The sequence below is a fragment of the Salmo trutta genome, chromosome 26 (genome assembly GCF_901001165.1).
Source record: "Salmo trutta chromosome 26, fSalTru1.1, whole genome shotgun sequence".
Lineage (NCBI taxonomy): Eukaryota > Metazoa > Chordata > Actinopteri > Salmoniformes > Salmonidae > Salmo > Salmo trutta.
In genome coordinates, this window is record NC_042982.1 from 37,141,660 (window position 1) to 37,160,627 (window position 18,968).

General features: G+C 45.8%; 1 protein-coding gene and 1 long non-coding RNA gene across 4 annotated transcripts in view; one reads left to right on the forward strand and one right to left on the reverse strand.

The window, feature by feature from the left end:
• The window catches only part of LOC115163730 (P2Y purinoceptor 2), a 28,432-nt gene extending 19,926 nt beyond the window's left edge, over positions 1–8,506 (forward strand). For all 3 annotated transcript variants that reach the window (XM_029715881.1, XM_029715882.1, XM_029715880.1), the window contains 2 exons: positions 5,386–6,255; positions 7,431–8,506. In XM_029715881.1, coding sequence (XP_029571741.1) covers positions 5,404–6,255; positions 7,431–7,625 — 1,047 coding nt within the window. In that variant the 5' untranslated portion in view covers positions 5,386–5,403 and the 3' untranslated portion in view covers positions 7,626–8,506. The remainder of the gene's footprint in view (positions 1–5,385; positions 6,256–7,430) is intronic.
• On the reverse strand, positions 3,512–4,246 carry LOC115163731 (uncharacterized). Its single transcript, XR_003869808.1, has 2 exons — positions 3,872–4,246; positions 3,512–3,696 (listed from the first exon to the last, which is right to left on the reverse strand). It is a non-coding gene; the product is annotated as an uncharacterized LOC115163731 (long non-coding RNA).
• Positions 8,507–18,968: the final 10,462 nt, after the last annotated feature.

The window sequence follows — 18,968 nt, forward strand, 5'->3', positions numbered from 1 at the left end:
TGTGATTGTAGGTGGAGGTATAGAGGTATGTTACTGTAGGTGGAGGTATGTTACTGTAGGTGGAGGTATAGAGGTATGTGACTGTAGGTGGAGGTATAGAGGTATGGGACTGTAGGTGGAGGTATAGGACTGTAGGTGGAGGTATAGGACTGTAGGTGGAGGTATAGAGGTATGGGACTGTAGGTGGAGGTATAGAGGTATGGGACTGTAGGTATGGGACTGTAGGTGGAGGTATAGAGGTATGGGACTGTAGGTGGAGGTATGGGACTGTAGGTGGAGGTATAGAGGTATGGGACTGTAGGTGGAGTTATAGAGGTATGGGACTGTAGTGGAGGTAAAGAGGTATGGGACTGTAGGTGGAGGTATAGAGGTATGGGACTGTAGGTGGAGGTATAGAGGTATGGGACTGTAGGTGGAGGTATAGAGGTATGGGACTGTAGGTGGAGGTATAGAGGTATGGGACTGTAGGTGGAGGTATAGAGGTATGGGACTGTAGGTGGAGTTATAGAGGTATGGGACTGTAGGTGGAGGTAAAGAGGTATGGGACTGTAGGTGGAGGTAAAGAGGTATGGGACTGTAGGTGGAGGTATGGGACTGTAGGTGGAGGTATGGGACTGTAGGTGGAGGTATGGGACTGTAGGTGGAGGTATGTGATTGTAGGTGGAGGTATAGAGGTATGTTACTGTAGGTGGAGGTATAGAGGTATGTGACTGTAGGTGGAGGTATAGAGGTATGGGACTGTAGGTGGAGGTATAGGACTGTAGGTGGAGGTATAGGACTGTAGGTGGAGGTATAGAGGTATGGGACTGTAGGTGGAGGTATAGAGGTATGGGACTGTAGGTATGGGACTGTAGGTGGAGGTAAAGAGGTATGGGACTGTAGGTGGAGGTAAAGAGGTATGGGACTGTAGGTGGAGGTATGTGATTGTAGGTTGAGGTATAGAGGTATGTGACTGTAGGTGGAGGTATAGAGGTATGGGACTGTAGGTGGAGGTAAAGAGGTATGGGACTGTAGGTGGAGGTATGTGATTGTAGGTGGAGGTATAGAGGTATGGGACTGTAGGTGGAGGTATGTGATTGTAGGTGGAGGTATAGAGGTATGTGACTGTAGGTGGAGTTATAGAGGTATGTGACTGTAGGTGGAGGTATAGAGGTATGGGACTGTAGGTGGAGGTATAGAGGTATGGGACTGTAGGTGGAGGTATAGAGGTATGGGACTGTAGGTGGAGGTATAGAGGTATGGGACTGTAGGTGAGGTATAGAGGTATGGGACTGTAGGTGGGTAGGTATAGAGGTATGGGACTGTAGGTGAGGTATAGAGGTATGGGACTGTAGGTGGAGGTATAGAGGTATGGGACTGTAGGTGGAGGTATAGAGGTATGGGACTGTAGGTGGAGGTATAGAGGTATGGGACTGTTGGTGGAGGTATAGAGGTATGGGACTGTAGGTGGAGGTATAGAGGTATGGGACTGTAGGTGGAGGTATAGAGGTAGGGGGGTTCTGTGGGTGGAGGTGTCTGAGTATGGATGTAGGTGGAGGTTATAGGAGGTATGGGACTGTAGGTGGATGTATGAGGTAGGGGACTGTAGGTGGAGGTATAGAGGTATGGGACTGTAGGTGGAAGGTATAGAGGTATGGGACTGTAGGTGGAGGGTATAGAGGGTTATGGGACTGTAGGTGGAGGTATAGAGGGTAGGGGACGGTAGGTGTAGTATAGTAGGTATGGGTACTGTAGGGGAGGGTATAGAGGTATGGATCTGTAGGTGGAGGTATGAGGTATGGGACTGTAGGTGGGAGGTATAGAGGTATGGGACTATAGGGGGAGGGTATAGAGGTAGGGGACGTTAGTGGAGCGTATACGAGGTATGGGGACCTGTAGGTGGAGGTATAGAGGTATGGGACTGTAGGTGGAGGTAAAGCGGTATGGGACTGTAGGTGGAGGTATAGAGGTATGTGACTGTAGGTGGAGGTATAGAGGTATGTGACTGTAGGTGGAGGTATGGGTCTGTAGTTGGAGGTATGGGACTGTAGGTGGAGGTATAGAGGTATGGGACTGTAGGTGGAGGTATAGAGGTATGGGACTGTAGGTGGAGGTATAGAGGTATGGGACTGTAGGTGGAGGTATAGAGGTATGGGACTGTAGGTGGAGGTATAGAGGTATGGGACTGTAGGTGGAGGTATAGAGGTATGTGACTGTAGGTGGAGGTATAGAGGTATGGGACTGTAGGTGGAGGTATAGAGGTATGGGACTGTAGGTGGAGGTATAGGATTGTAGGTGGAGGTATAGAGGTATGGGACTGTAGGTGGAGGTATAGAGGTATGGGACTGTAGGTGGAGGTATAGAGGTATGGGACTGTAGGTGGAGGTATAGAGGTATGGGACTGTAGGTGGAGGTATAGAGGTATGGGCTGTAGGTGGAGGTATAGAGGTATGGGACTGTAGGTGGAGGTAAAGAGGTATGGGACTGTAGGTGGAGGTATGTGACTGTAGGTGGAGGTATAGAGGTATGTGACTGTAGGTGGAGGTATAGAGGTATGTGACTGTAGGTGGAGGTATAGAGGATGGGGACTGTAGGTGGAGGTATAGAGGTATGGGACTGTAGGTGGAGGTATAGGACTGTAGGTGGAGGTATAGAGGTATGGGACTGTAGGTGGAGGTATAGAGGTATGGGACTGTAGGTGGAGGTATAGAGGTATGGGACTGTAGGTAGAGGTATAGAGGTATGTGACTGTAGGTGGAGGTATAGAGGTATGGGACTGTAGGTGGAGGTATAGAGGTATGGGACTGTAGGTGGAGGGTATAGAGGTATGGGACTGTAGGTGGAGGTATAGAGGTATGGGACTGTAGGTGGAGGTATAGAGGTATGGGGACTGTAGGTGGAGGTTAGAGGTATGGACTGTAGGTGGAGGTATAGAGGTATGGGACTGTAGGTGGAGGTATAGAGGTATGGGACTGTAGGTGGAGGTATAGAGGTATGGGACTATAGGTGGAGGTAAAGAGGTATGGGACTATAGGTGGAGGTAAAGAGGTATGGGACTGTAGGTGGAGGTATAGAGGTATGTGATTGTAGGTGGAGGTATAGAGGTATGGGACTGTAGGTGGAGGTAAAGAGGTATGGGACTGTAGGTGGAGGTAAAGAGGTATGGGACTGTAGGTGGAGGTATAGAGGTATGGGACTGTAGGTGGAGGTATAGAGGTATGGGACTGTAGGTGGAGGTATAGAGGTATGGGACTGTAGGTGGAGGTATAGAGGTATGGGACTGTAGGTGGAGGTAAAGAGGTATGGGACTGTAGGTGGAGGTAAAGAGGTATGGGACTGTAGGTGGAGGTAAAGAGGTATGGGACTGTAGGTGGAAGTAAAGAGGTATGGGACTGTAGGTGGAGGAATAGAGGTATGGGACTGTAGGTGGAGGTATAGAGGTATGTGACTGTAGGTATAGAGGTATGGGACTGTAGGTGGAGGTATAGAGGTATGTGATTGTAGATGCGGGTAAGGATGAGAGACAGAATAATACCGTTTACAGGGAATTTATTCTTCCACACGGTAATGTGGGGAAAAGGGGCTGGACGGAACCAAAGCAAAGAAAGTAAAAGTTAAAGAGTCGGCTCTCCTATCTTACCTGCCCACTACTTTCTTATTCTTAACGCCACCTGGCGCGCTAACCAAAATACAGGGGGTGGTCCGCCCAGGTTTTACCTAGTGTGCAGAGACAGAGTACATACTACGGGTTACATATGCTTGCAGGCCTCTTGTCTCAACACTCCCAAGGTGCCCTCCCTTTCCCCCCTGGGAACAAAAACAGAATAATTACTAACGTAAAGTGAACAATTTCAATAATCAAAAACACTGAGTCCTATTGGCACACACATACCTCAGAAGTAGCGGCTACAAAATACTTTCCACAAAACTGTCTCTGAGCAACAACCAACACAGGACATCCTAGAAGCTCTCTCTCCTAACAAAGGAACTCTGGCTTTTCAAGCTGCTGCAGGAGTCGGTAATTGCTGACAGCTGTATCCCCTAACGAGCGGACGGGATCAAAGCGCCAATCTGCAATGGGGCCGACCAATCAGCTGCTTGGGGGAATCCAGGAAGCCATTTCCTGAAATAGACACATACATATACACAAACCCACAACACAGAAACTGAGGAACATAACACAACATTCATGCTGATGTGTTGCTGTACCATGTATTGTGTATTTCTCTGTGTTATTAGGGTTTCAAAACTACCAAATTTACCAGAATCTTCAGTAATTGTGGTAATTAACAGAAAATCTATAGTAATCTATCGTAACTTTGGTATTTTATACTTGAATAACTTAAAAAATGTATTAATATATAGTATTAATGTATTATATCTGTGTCCATATTGTCCATGAGTTTCTAGTAGACAGACCATATGGTTCAAGAGAAAACAGCCTAATTCATGACAAAAGCATCTAATCAACAATGGCATTATTTTTTATTAACTCTGCAGCTCTATCAACTATTGACTTTATTCACAACTACCACCAGTTTGACGCCAAAACTTTGACAACAAATACATACTTACATAGTCAAATAAATCAAAGTTTGTCAAAAATAAATATAAAGGATATTTCATGCTGAAACCCTAATGTTAAACAGCAGTGGTATTCACTAAGTTGACGGTTTATATTTAGGATGTTTTACAGTTTTGTCATTCTATTTCTTATTTTAAAATCATCTTATTTATTTATTTCATATATTTTACATGTGATAAAATCCTTGAAAGATATCAAAATTCTGGGAGTTTACTGGTAAACTTTGAAAGTTTCCAGTAATATACCTTCCTTTTGCAACCTTAGTTATCATATCCTGTCACCATGCTCGGAACCTGTGAAAATAGGACAATAACTTCCCAATGAATCATTAACTTAAATGTTCAAAGTGCTCTCTGTGGGATCCAAACCTGTTGGAACAGCTATAACATCTATCACTATCTAAGGACAAAACAGCCATCTTCCTCCACTCCATCCCTCTCTTAACTTGGACTCGTAAGGGAATTTAGGAAAGATACAAATGAAGTAATTATGGGTATTATGTCAAAATGAGCTTCCGCTTCGTTCATGCATGCGTAGTTGTTGTGAATTTGTTAGATTACTTGTTAGATATTACTGCATTGTCGGGAACTAGAAGCACAAGCATTTCGCTACACTCGCATTAACATCTGCTAACCATGTGTATGTGACCAATACAATTTGATTTGAAGTAAACAGATACATTGGTACTCCTTTAGCTTTACTGTGGAGTGTTATACAAGTGGCTAGTACAGTTGATATTTACTATCACACTCTGGCTTCTCTCTCTCATTCTGTATGTGGGTGTGTGGGTGCATATTAGTAAACATCTGTGTCCTCCTCAGATCTGTTTATGAACAAAAATGGCTACCTTCGCAAACCACTCAACAAATGAGAGCAGCGGACACAGCTGGCGCTGTCAATTCAAGGAGGACTTCAAGTACATCCTGCTTCCTGTCAGCTACACCCTGGTCTTCGTGATTGGCCTAGCCCTGAACTTCACGGCCATGTACGTGATCCTGTTCCGTACGAAACGCTGGAAGCCCTCCACGGTGTACATGTTCAACCTGACAGTATGCGACACCCTCTACATCCTCACCCTACCCTTCCTAATCTACTACTACGCCGACGAGAATGACTGGCCCTTCAGCGAGCCGTTCTGCAAACTCATCCGCTTCCTGTTCTACGCTAACCTCTACGGTTCCATCCTGTTCCTGTGCTGCATCAGCCTGCACCGCTTCCTGGGTGTGTGCTACCCGATGAGGTCACTGAGCTGGGTCAGCTCCCGGAGAGCCCGGCTGGTGTCTGTGGCAGTGTGGGCGTGTGTGTTGATGTGCCAGGCTCCCGTGCTCTACTTCTCACGCACCAGGGACGAGGGGACAGAGAGGGTGTGTTTCGACACGTCCAGTCCAGAGTTATTTCATGACTTCCTGGTGTACAGCTCGGTGGTGTCTGTCCTGATGTTTGCCTTCCCTTTCATGGTGGTGATGGTGTGCTATGGACTGATGGTGAGGAAGCTTCTGGAGCCCACCTGGGGGGCGGGAGGGAGCCAGTCGAGGGGAGTCGGGGGGCTCGCTGCTCATCGCTCCAAACAGAAGTCTGTGAAGATGATAATCATTGTGTTAGCAGCGTTCATGCTGTGTTTCCTACCTTTCCACCTGACCAGAAGTCTGTACTACTCCCTCAGATACCTGGAGCAGATGGACCCCTCCCAGGTACAGTACCACAACCACTGGAATACTACGCGTTTAAAGGCTCTGCCTGGCTCTCCCTTTCACCCAAGGTGTAGGAGTCTGGCTCCAGATAGCTCTCCCTTTCACCCAAGGTGCAGGAGTCTGGCTCCAGGTAGCTCTCCCTTTCACCCAAGGTGCAGGAGCCTGGCTCCAGGTAGCTCTCCCTTTCACCCAAGGTGCAGGAGTCTGGCTCCAGGTAGCTCTCCCTTTCACCCAAGGTGCAGGAGTCTGGCTCCAGGTAGCTCTCCCTTTCACCCAAGGTGTAGGAGTCTGGCTCCAGGTAGCTCTCCCTTTCACCCAAGGTGCAGGAGTCTGGCTCCAGGTAGCTCTCCCTTTCACCCAAGATGCAGGAGTCTGGCTCCAGGTAGCTCTCCCTTTCACCCAAGGTGTAGGAGTCTGGCTCCAGGTAGCTCTCCCTTTCACCCAAGGTGCAGGAGTCTGGCTCCAGGTAGCTCTCCCTTTCACCCAAGGTGCAGGAATCTGGCTCCAGATAGCTCAGGCTCAATTTAACCACTGCTATTATGATTGTTGTTGTTGATATTGTCATTATCCTTGTATAGGCTGGGATTCAAAGGTAATTGACATTTAAATGTCATTTCCACTACGGATACGACATCTGCAGCATTTAACTTAAATATGATCTCTGCGAGCGCGGTAAGATTGCCTTTAAAGAGCCACTGAACATGCCAATTGGCACTTGAAGGAATCTAAGATAATTCAAGAAATCTGTCATCGATACCACATAGGTCGTTTTCAAAGGGATACCACATAGGTCGTTTTCAAAGGGATGCCACATAGGTCGTTTTCAAAGGGATGCCACATAGGTCGTTTTCAAAGGGATGCCACATAGGTCGTTTTCAAAGGGATACCACATAGGTCGTTTTCAAAGGGATACCACATAGGTCGTTTTCAAAGGGATGCCACATAGGTCGTTTTCAAAGGGATGCCACATAGGTCGTTTTCAAAGGGATGCCACATAGGTCGTTTTCAAAGGGATGCCACATAGGTCGTTTTCAAAGGGATGCCACATAGGTCGTTTTCAAAGGGATTTGCTGCTTTTTAAAGGCAGTTGCTCTTTAAAAGGCGCATTGTCAACAGAATTATACAGATTGAATCCCGGCCTTAATGTTTAAATCATTAGTTTTTATTCATCCCAGGTGAGCTGTGAGCTGCTGAAGGTGTCCAGCATGGCCTATAAGGTAACACGCCCCCTGGCCAGCGCCAACAGCTGTGTGGATCCCATCCTCTACTTCATGGCTGGACAGGGTTTCCGTAGGAACTTCACTAACAGAAGCAGGGCATCACCAATGAAACCAGGAAGCGTGACGGCAGCACTCTCGACGCAGCTCTGACCGACAGGAAGATCAATCTATGTACTGAATAGCTATGGAACACAGTGTGTATTCCATTGGAATGGAGAGAACACCGTTGGACAAAGACACTGGATGGATGACGGGCTCCTTTGAACTGAATATCATTTCCCGATATGGTTCGGATGACCCATAGAGATCCTACTATTCCTAATTCTATGGGATGACCCATAGAGATCCTACTATTCCTAATTCTATGGGATGACCCATAGAGATCCTACTATTCCTAATTCTATGGGATGACCCATAGAGATTATACTATTCCTAATTCTATGGGATGACGACTGTTTGAAAAAGAATGAACGGTGTCAAACAAAGTGGCCATATTTTATTGAATGTTTTATCCCTGACTGGTAAATAATGGGAGATTGCACATACAGTACAAATACCAAACTTCTTACTTGAAAGTGAGAGGGGTATACAGTAAGTTGATTGAATGAAATCTGACTTAGCTAAGGAAGCTAACGGCAGAGAAAAGTACACTGGTTGATGCTGACAGTGTAGAGAGAATATATGCTGTAATAACATGATAGTGATGTTAGTGATATTCTAATCACTATTGGAATCACAATAAACAGTTATTATATCTTTAGGAGCCACTGATCGTAGTGTATCTAACAAACCTATCTTCAGAAATGCATACACCACACACAGACTGTAAGTCAGTCTGAAGAGGACCTCCTCTTGAGGGCTGTCAGAGAAAGAGGTTCAGGCCCAGGCATGACCAGGACAGGTTCTAGGGCGCGTCTGGAAAATCATTCATTAACATCCCAAAGACTCACAGATGGTGCTGGATATAATCCAGACAGATACTTTTTTATAGAAGCAACACAGGCCCACTGCTGGCACGACAACAAATTACAGAGAAAGAACTAATGCTTAAACAAAGCTACCGGTAATTCACCAAAGTTACCAGAATCTTCATGAATTTTGGTCATTAACAAAAAATCTATAGCAATCTATCATAACTTTGGTAATTTATACTTGAATAACTTACATTTTTTTATTCATATATAGTATTCTTTTTTATATACAGTCCCAGTCAAAAGTTTGGACACACCTACTCATTCAAGGGTTTTTCTTTATTTGTACTGTTTTCTACATTGTATAATAACAGTGAAGACATCAACACTATGAAATAACACATATGGAATAATGTAGTAACCAAAAAAGTGTTAAACAAATAAAAAAAATCTAACAAATCATGGCTGCTTTTCCTTCACTCTGCAGTCCAACTCATCCCAAACCATCTCAATTGGGTTGAGATCGGGTGATTGTGGAGGCCAGGTCATCTGACGCAGCACTCCATCACCCTCCTTCTTGGTTAAATAGCCCTTACACAGCCTGGAGGTGTGTTGGATCATTGTCCTGTTGAAAAACAAATGATAGACCCACTAAGCGCAAACCAGTATCGTTGCAGAATGCTGTGGTACCCATGCTGGTTAAGTGTGCCTTGAATTCTAAATAAATCACAGTGTCACCAGCAAAGGACCCCCACACCATCACACCTCCTCCTCCATGCTTCACGGTGGGAACCACACATGCGGAGATCATCCATTCACCTACTCTGCGTCTCACAAAGACACGGCAGTTGGAACCAAAAGTCTCAAATTTGGACTCATCAGACCAAAGGACAGATTTCCACCGGTCTAATGTCCATTGCTTGTGTTTCCTGGCCCAAGCAAGTCTCTTCTTCTTATTGGTGTCCTTTAGTAGTGGTTTCTTTGCAGCAATTCGACCATGAAGGCCTGATTCACGCAGTCTCCTCTGAACAGTTGATGTTGAGATGTGTCTGTTACTTGAACTCTCTGAAGCATTTATTTGGGCTGCAATCTGAGGCTGGTAACTCTAATGCATTTATCCTCTGCAGCAGAGGTAACTCTGGGTCTTCCTTTCCTGTGGCAGTCCTCATGAGAGCCAGTTTCATCATTGATGTTTTTTTTGTCTGCAATTGAAGAAACTTTCAAAAGTTCTTGATATTTTCCAGATTGACTGACCTTCATGTCTTAAAGTAATGATGGACTGTTGTTTCTCTTTGCTTATTTGAGCTGGTCTTGCCATAATATGGACTTGGTCTTTTACCAAATAGGGCTATCTTCTGTATACCCCCCCTACCTTGTCACAACACAACTGATTGGCTCAAACGCATTAAGAAGGAAAGAAATTCCACAAATTTACTTTAACAAGGCACACCTGTTAATTGAAATGCATTCCAGGTGACTACCTCATGAAGCTGGTTGAGAGAACGCCAAGAGTGTGCAAAGCTGTCATCAAGGCAAAGGGTGGCTACTTTGAAGAATCTAAAATCTAAAATAGATTTTGATTTGTTTAACACTTTTTTGGTTACTACATGATTCCATATGTGGTATTTCATAGTTTTGATGTCTTCACTATTATTCTACAATGTAGAAAATAGTAAAAATAAAGAAAAACCCTTGAATGAGTAGGTGTGTCCAAACGTTTGATTACACGTGGTCTGTGGTTTGAGGCCGGTTGGACGTACTGCCATATTCTCTAAAACGACGTTGGAGAAATTATCATTAAATTATATTGCAACAGCTCTGGTGGACATTCATGCAGTCAGCATGCCAATTGCATGCTCCCTCAAAACTTGAGACATCAATGGCATTGTGTTGTGTGACAAAACTGCACATTTTAGAGTGGCCTTTAATTGTCCCCAGCACAAGGTGCATCTGTGTAATGATCATGGTGTTTAATCAGCTTCTTGATATGCCACACCTGTCAGGTGGATGGATTATCTTAGCAAAGGATAAATGCTCATTAACAGGGATGTAAACAAATTTGTGCAGAACATTTGAGAGAAAAAAGCTTTTTGTGTGTATGGAACATGTCTGGGATCTTTTATTTCAGCTCATGAAACATGGGACCAACACTTCACATGATGTGTTTATATTTTTGTTCAGTATATTTATTTGTGTGAAGATTTCCCGTACTGCACTAGAGGGCACCAAAGGCTCACTTAACATCCTGTCAACGCAGTTAACATCCTGTCAATTTACTGTGCTGATAGTGGATCAATGTTTGTCGACATCATCCATGTTTGATCAATGTTTGTAGACATCATCCATGTTTGATCAATGTTTGTAGACATCATCCATGTTTGATCAATGTTTGTAGACATCATCCATGTTTGATCAATGTTTGTAGACATCATCCATGTTTGATCAATGTTTGTAGACATCATCCATGTTTGATCAATGTTTGTAGACATCATCCATGTTTGATCAATGTTTGTAGACATCATCCATGTTTGATCAATGTTTGTAGACATCATCCATGTTTGATCAATGTTTGTAGACATCATCCATGTTTGATCAATGTTTGTAGACAGCCTTTATTTTTTGGGCCCTCATATAGACTCACACGCGTGTTTACAGTGGAGAGTTCATGCATTATAACACCAACCACACGCGTGTTTACAGTGGAGAGTTCATGCATTATAACACCAACCACACGCGTGTTTACAGTGGAGAGTTCATGCATTATAACACCAACCACACGCGTGTTTACAGTGGAGAGTTCATGCATTATAACACCAACCACACGCGTGTTTACAGTGGAGAGTTCATGCATTATAACACCAACCACACGTGTGTTTACAGTGGAGAGTTCATGCATTATAACACCAACCACACGCAGACGAGTCAAAATAAACTGCTCATTTATTTCAAGACTAGAAATATCATAGAGAAAAATGCAATATCATAATAAATACAAATCTACAATGTAGAGAAGATGAGTTGATTTCCTTTCTTGTCTGCAACACTACAGTTTATAACATGTTATAATAAATCACATAAAAACATGGAAATGTTCAACCAATAAAAATGATCAAATCCAGACAATGGTTCTAAACTGCAAAAACAGCAACATACAGAATATAAAAAAATAGTTGAACTGGATCATGACATCATCCACCCTTTATCAAATGTAAACTGCAAAACCCAAACTGTGTTTCCACGGTGAAGCAGCTACGTCCGCCACTACTCAGAAATCTATTTAAATAACAAACAAACAAAAAAATGGAAGTAAAAACACTTGAAATGCAGCTGAGGGAATGACATTGAGATGGTCAAAGTCAAAATATTCCTATGATAATGTAGTTCCCTTTAGGAGGACTGAGAATACAGTTTTTACTCAGATTACCCAGAGATGATAGTGTCCGTCTGCATGCTGTGTGTGTGTGTGTGTGTGTGTGTGTGTGTGTGTGTGTGTGTGTGTGTGTGTGTGTGTGTGTGTGTGTGTGTGTGTGTGTGTGTGTGTGTGTGTGTGTGTGTGTGTGTGTGTGTGGCAATACGTAATAACAATTGACTGATAATGGAATGAATAATGCATCTGTAGTGCTTTATCTGTGGGGGAAAAGAGACTAGTTGATTATCCTACTAACTCAGTCTATGTTTGTCGAAAGGCAGTTGTCACAAGGCAGGAAGTGAGGTCATGGTTTGAGCTAAGTGCCACATGGAGTAGGATGCCACTGATCAAAGGTCAGTGTAGCTGGGAGGGTCAACTGATCCTAAATCTGTGACATGCCAGGAGAGAGGAAGTCACAGGACAAAGCACATCTCCCCCAAAATGCCTGGGACAGGTTTAAGTGTGTCAAAAGAAGCACCACAAACTACTGGCAAACCCACACCCTGTCCTGTCCCTGACTCTGTCCTGTCCCTGTCCCTGACTCTGTACTGTCCCTGACCCTGTCCCTGACCCTGTCCCTGACTCTGTCCCTGACTCTGTCCCTGACTCTGTCCTGTCCCTGACTCTGTCCCTGTCCCTGACTCTGTCCTGTCCCTGACTCTGTCCCCGACTCTGTCCCTGACTCTGTCCTGTCCCTGACTCTGTCCTGTCCCTGACTCTGTCCTGTCCCTGACTCTGTCCTGTCCCTGACTCTGTCCCTGACTCTGTCCTGACCCTATCCCTGTTCTGTCCCTGACCATGTCCCTCGACTCTGTCCTCGACTCTGTCCCTGACCCTGTCCTTGACCTTGTCCCTCGACTCTGTCCCTGACTCTGTCCCTGACCTTGTCCCTCGACTCTGTCCCTGACTCTGTCCCTGACCCTGTCCCTCGACTCTGTCCTCGACTCTGTCCTCGACTCTGTCCCTGACTCTGTCCCTGACTCTGTCCCTGACCCTGTCCTTGACCTTGTCCCTCGACTCTGTCCTCGACTCTGTCCCTGACCCCGACTCTGTCCCTGACTCTGTCCCTGTCCGACCCTCCTCTGTACAAATCTAAGAGTTTCAATATCCACAGACCTATGTACATATACACAGTCATTCACGCCGCTGTAACCACATGTTCAATTTAATCAGAAACTAAATGAAGTTAAATGCCATCTATTAGAGCTGAAGAGTACAACATGTAGTTCATGCTGTTTGTATATTATTATGTCTCTCTGTCAATGTTGGAGACTACATTCAACATTATCAAGAAGGTCTAAAACTTACGCTAATCAGCGTTTCAAATATAACAAGTCAAAACAGCTGAAAGTGTTGATTAAAAGTGATTAAAAGTTCTCTCTACACTACAAATTGGAGTGTTTCTGATAATAATAATAATACTTGATCTTTTTTGTATGTGTCTATGTGTTTATGTAGGCCTACCTCCGTGTGTGTGTGTCTATGTAGGCCTACCTCTGTGTGTGTGTGTCTATGTAGGCCTACCTCCGTGTGTGTGTTTATGTAGGCCTACCTCCGCGTGTGTGTGTGTGTGTTTATGTAGGCCTACCTCCGTGTGTGTGTGTGTCTATGTAGGACTACCTCCGTGTGTGTGTTTATGTAGGCCTACCTCCATGTGTGTGTGTGTGTTTATGTAGGTCTACCTCCGTGTGTGTGTGTTTATGTAGGCCTACCTCCGTGTGTGTGTGTCTATGTAGGCCTACCTCTGTGTGTGTGTGTCTATGTAGGCCTACCTCCGTGTGTGTGTTTATGTAGGCCTACCTCCGCGTGTGTGTGTGTGTGTTTATGTAGGCCTACCTCCGTGTGTGTGTGTGTCTATGTAGGACTACCTCCGTGTGTGTGTTTATGTAGGCCTACCTCCATGTGTGTGTGTGTGTTTATGTAGGTCTACCTCCGTGTGTGTGTGTTTATGTAGGCCTACCTCCGTGTGTGTGTGTGTGTGTGTTTATGTAGGCCTACCTCCGTGTGTGTGTGTCTATGTAGGCCTACCTCCGTGTGTGTGTGTGTTTATGTAGGCCTACCTCCGTGTGTGTGTTAATGTAGGCCTACCTCTGTGTGTGTGTGTGTTTATGTAGGCCTACCTCCGTGTGTGTGTGTCTATGTAGGCCTACCTCCGTGTGTGTGTGTGTGTTTATGTAGGCCTACCTCCGTGTGTGTGTTAATGTAGGCCTAACTCTGTGTGTGTGTGTGTTTATGTAGGCCTACCTCCGTGTGTGTGTGTGTGTGTCTGTCTATGTAGGCCTACCTCCGTGTGTGTGTGTTTATGTAGGCCTACCTCCGTGTGTGTGTTTATGTAGACCTACCTCCATGTGTGTGTGTGTGTTTATGTAGGCCTACCTCCGTGTGTGTGTGTGTGTTTATGTAGGCCTACCTCCGTGTGTGTGTGTGTGTTTATGTTGGCCTACCTCCGTGTGTGTGTGTGTCTATGTAGACCTACCTCCATGTGTGTGTGTGTGTGTGTTTATGTAGGCCTACCTCCGTGTGTGTGTGTGTGTGTGTGTGTTTATGTAGGCCTACCTCCGTGTGTGTGTTAATGTAGGCCTACCTCTGTGTGTGTGTGTGTGTGTTTATGTAGGCCTACCTCCGTGTGTGTGTGTCGATGTAGGCCTACCTCCGTGTGTGTGTGTCGATGTAGGCCTACCTCCGTGTGTGTGTGTGTCTTTGTAGGTCTACCTCCGTGTGTGTGTGTTTATGTAGGTCTACCTCCGTGTGTGTGTGTTTATGTAGGCCTACCTCCGTGTGTGTGTGTGTGTGTCTATGTAGTCCTACCTCCGTGTGTGTCTATGAAGGCCTACCTCCGTGTGTGTCTTTGTAGGCCTACCTCCGTGTGTGTGTGTGTGTGTGTGTCTATGTAGGTCTACCTCCGTGTGTGTGTGTGTCTATGTAGGCCTACCTCCGTGTGTGTGTGTGTGTGTTTATGTAGGCCTACCTCCGTGTGTGTGTGTGTGTGTGTTTATGTAGGCCTACCTCTGTGTGTGTGTGTGTGTGTTTATGTAGGCCTACCTCCGTGTGTGTGTGTCGATGTAGGCCTACCTCCGTGTGTGTGTGTGTCTTTGTAGGTCTACCTCCGTGTGTGTGTGTTTATGTAGGTCTACCTCCGTGTGTGTGTGTTTATGTAGGTCTACCTCCGTGTGTGTGTGTTTATGTAGGTCTACCTCCGTGTGTGTGTGTTTATGTAGGCCTACCTCCGTGTGTGTGTGTGTGTGTGTGTGTCTATGTAGTCCTACCTCCGTGTGTGTCTATGTAGGCCTACCTCCGTGTGTGTGTGTGTCTATGTAGGTCTACCTCCGTGTGTGTGTGTGTCTATGTAGGCCTACCTCCGTGTGTGTGTGTCTATGTAGGTCTACCTCCCTGTGTGTGTGTGTGTGTCTATGTAGGCCTACCTCCTTGTGTGTGTGTATGTGTGTGTGCGTGTGTGTGTGTCTATGTAGGACCTACCTCCGTGTGTGTGTGTGTGTGTCTATGTAGGCCTACCTCTGTGTGTGTGTGTGTCTATGTAGGCCTACCTCCGTGTGTGTGTGTATGTGTCTATGTAGGCCTACCTCCGTGTGTGTGTGTCTATGCAGGCCTACCTCCGTGTGTGTGTGTCTATGTAGGCCTACCTCCCTGTGTGTGTGTGTGTGTGTCTATGTAGGCCTACCTCCTTGTGTGTGTGTGTATGTGTGTGTGCGTGTGTGTGTGTGTGTGTGTCTATGTAGGACCTACCTCCGTGTGTGTGTGTGTGTGTGTCTATGTAGGCCTACCTCTGTGTGTGTGTGTGTGTGTCTATGTAGGCCTACCTCCGTGTGTGTGTGTATGTGTCTATGTAGGCCTACCTCCGTGTGTGTGTGTCTATGCAGGCCTACCTCTGTGTGTGTGTGTGTGTGTGTGTGTGTGTACTGCACAGTGTGGAGTGCAGATGGTGTTAAGGTCCTCCAACCTGTCCAGAGTGTTATGGAAGCACAACCACACGGTTGGGTTAATTCATAGTTTGTTCCTCCTCTCTTCTCTCTGCCTCTAAAGACAATAGGATAAAATACAACTTGTTTGTGTTATAAATTCAAGGGTTTCCCTTTGTCTGGCACCCAGGCTAACTTCCCAACAAGCACCCAGGCTAACTTCCCAAATCCCAACGAGGAGGATAATCAACCTCTCTGGTCGCCATTTTGGAATCCCATCACATCCATCGATCAGCGAGGTAGAGTTATTTTTACCCAGCATTCCTCTCCGCGAATGTTTAGCTGTTAACCTGTAAGAGAGCGAAAGCAAGTGGAAAGAGAGAGATACAGAGAGACAGAGAGAGAGACAGAGAGACAGAGGGAGAGACAGACAGACAGAGGGAGAGAGAGACAGAGAGACAGAGGGAGAGACAAAGAGACAAAGAGAGAGAGACAGAGAGACAGAGAGAGCGAGACAGAGAGAGCGAGACAGAGAGAGACAGAGAGAGAGAGAGAGAGAGAGAGAGAGAGAGATTATTAGAATGGTTGATCGTTGACTCACAGGATGTTGCTTCATGGGAATGTGACTTACAGGCAGGACTTGAGAGGTGGTGTGTGTGTGTGTTCCCAATGTCACTACCAGGGGCCAGTAGCTTCCTCACTAACTGTCAGGGATGGGATACCAACTGGCAATTTGACGCAAAAATACAATTTCATTCATTCACGCGTCAGCACTGACAACCTGTAAGTGTGTCGTGATTGTGTGTGTCACGTTTAAATGTGCTGAGCTAGACGTGTGTGTTTTTGTCACTGATGACTAACTAGGGAGGGTGTGTGTGTGGTGGACGGAGTCCTTCCCCGCACAACAATGACAGGCAATGTGTTACTATTTCATAATTCAGCGGTCACTAGAAGAACATTATCTAACGTCCTCTGTGTGCTCCCAGGGACTCCTGAGAGAACTCAACAGCACTCCAAGAAGCAGAAAGTTCTGTGGACTGGAAAGAGGAAGAGAGGAGGTGAAAACAAAATGAGAGAAAGATGAGAATCAGCAAGACAGGAAGTAACCGTCACCTCCTGTGTTCCCCTGGCAGCTGATGAGGATGATGACGAGGATGAAGACGAGGATGACTTGTTCGCCCGCAGCAGAGATGAATCCTCCACTGAGTCTGAGTCACTAGACTCTGGTCGGAACGTCATCTCTATGGAACCAGGCCTCTGCTCCTGAATCTGAGCCACCTGAAACCTGTCAATCAAACGGAAGATTGACACACGGTGCATGGATACACCTACGTACAGTTGAAGTGGGAAGTTTACATACACTTAGGTTGGAGTCAATAAAACTCGTTTTTCAACCACTCCACAAATTTCTTGTTAACAAACTATAGTTTTGGCAAGTCGGTTAGGACATCTACTTTGTGCATGACACAAGCAATTTTTCCAACAATTGTTTACAGACAGATTATTTCACTGTATCACAATTCCAGTGGGTCAGAAGTTTACATACACTAAGTTGACTGTGCCTTTAAACAGCTTGGAAAATTCCAGAAAATTATGTTATGGCTTTAGAAGTGCCTGAAAGGCTAATTGACATCATTTGAGTCAATTGGAGGTGTACTTGTGGATGTATTTCAAGGCCTACCTTCAAACTCAGTGCCTCTTTGCTTGTCATCATGGGAAAATCAAAAGAAATCAGCCAAGACCTCAGAAAAAAAATTGTGGACCTCCACAAGTCTGGTTCATCCTTGGGAGCAATTTTCAAATGCCTGAAGGTACCACGTTCATCTCAAACAATAGTACGTATGTATAAACACCATGGGACCACACAGCCGTCATACCGCTCAGGAAGGAGACGCGTTCTGTCTCCTAGAGATGAACGTACTTTGTTGCAAAAAGTGCAAATCAATCCCAGAACAACAGCAAAGGACCTCGTGAAGATGCTGGAGGAAACAGGTACAAAAGTATCTATATCCACAGTAAAACGAGTCCTATATCAACATAACCTGAAAGGCCACTCAGCAAGGAAGAAGCCACTGCTCCAAAACCGCCATAAAAAAGCCAGACTACGGTTTGCAGCTGCACATGGGGACAAAGATCGTACTTTTTGGAGAAATGTCCTCTGGTCTGATGAAACAAAAATAGAACTGTTTGGCCATAACGACCATCGTTATGTTTAGAGGAAAAAGGGGGAGGCTTGCAAGCCGAAGAACACCATCCCAACCGTGAAGCACGGGGGTGGCAGCATCATGTTGTGGGGGTGCTTTGCTGCAGGAGGGACTGGTGCACTTCACAAAATAGATGGCATCATGAGAAGGAAAATTATGTGGATATATTGAAGCAACATCTCAAGACAGTCAGGAAGTTAAAGCTTGGTCGCAAATGGGTCTTCCAAATGGACAATGACCCCAAGCATACTTCCAAATTTGTGGCAAAATGGCTTAAGGACAACAAAGTCAAGGTACTGGAGTGGCCATCACAAAGCCCTGACCTCAATCCCTTAGAAAATTTGTGGGCAGAACTTAAAAAGCGTGTGCGAGCAAGGAGGCCCACAAACCTAACTCAGTTACACCAGCGACTCAGTTACACCAGTGAAAAACCGGGTTTAAATGTATTTGGCTAAGGTGTATGTAAACTTCCGACTTCAACTGCATGTACACAATGCTCACACTTAGGAACAGTATACGTGTGTGTGTGTTTCCATCCTCACCTCCCAACATTCCGGGTCACCTCCCCAGGCATCCTCCACTTCCCCTCAGGGAGTAACCCTGACCCAGCCCTGGGGGTCTGGGAGATCTTAGTGGTGGAGTGGTGTGTGTCCACGGGGGGCAGGAGAGGGCTCTTCTGGAGGGTCTGGAGGTCCAGAGGGGGTAACAGGAGAGACTGAGGGGGTTTGAGGGGGGTCAGGAGGAACTGTGGGGGTTTGAGGGGGGGCAGGAGAATGGGGGGCCATTTCTTCTGGGCACAGCGGGAGCAGCAGTAGCCGTGTCGGGGGCCAGACAGGCCAGACAGACCAGAGATGGTGTGGAGGTGAGACTGGTGAGGACATAGTCTGGGTAAGGAGAGGAACTGAGTCAAAGGAGACAGCACCGGGAACCTAGAGTTGGGAGAGAGAGAGAGAACATGTATGAGCAGGCAGGCAAGCAGGCACACACACACACACACAATCAAAAGCAGGTATGCACAAATGGGGAAATGACCATTGTGCTCCACACATGCA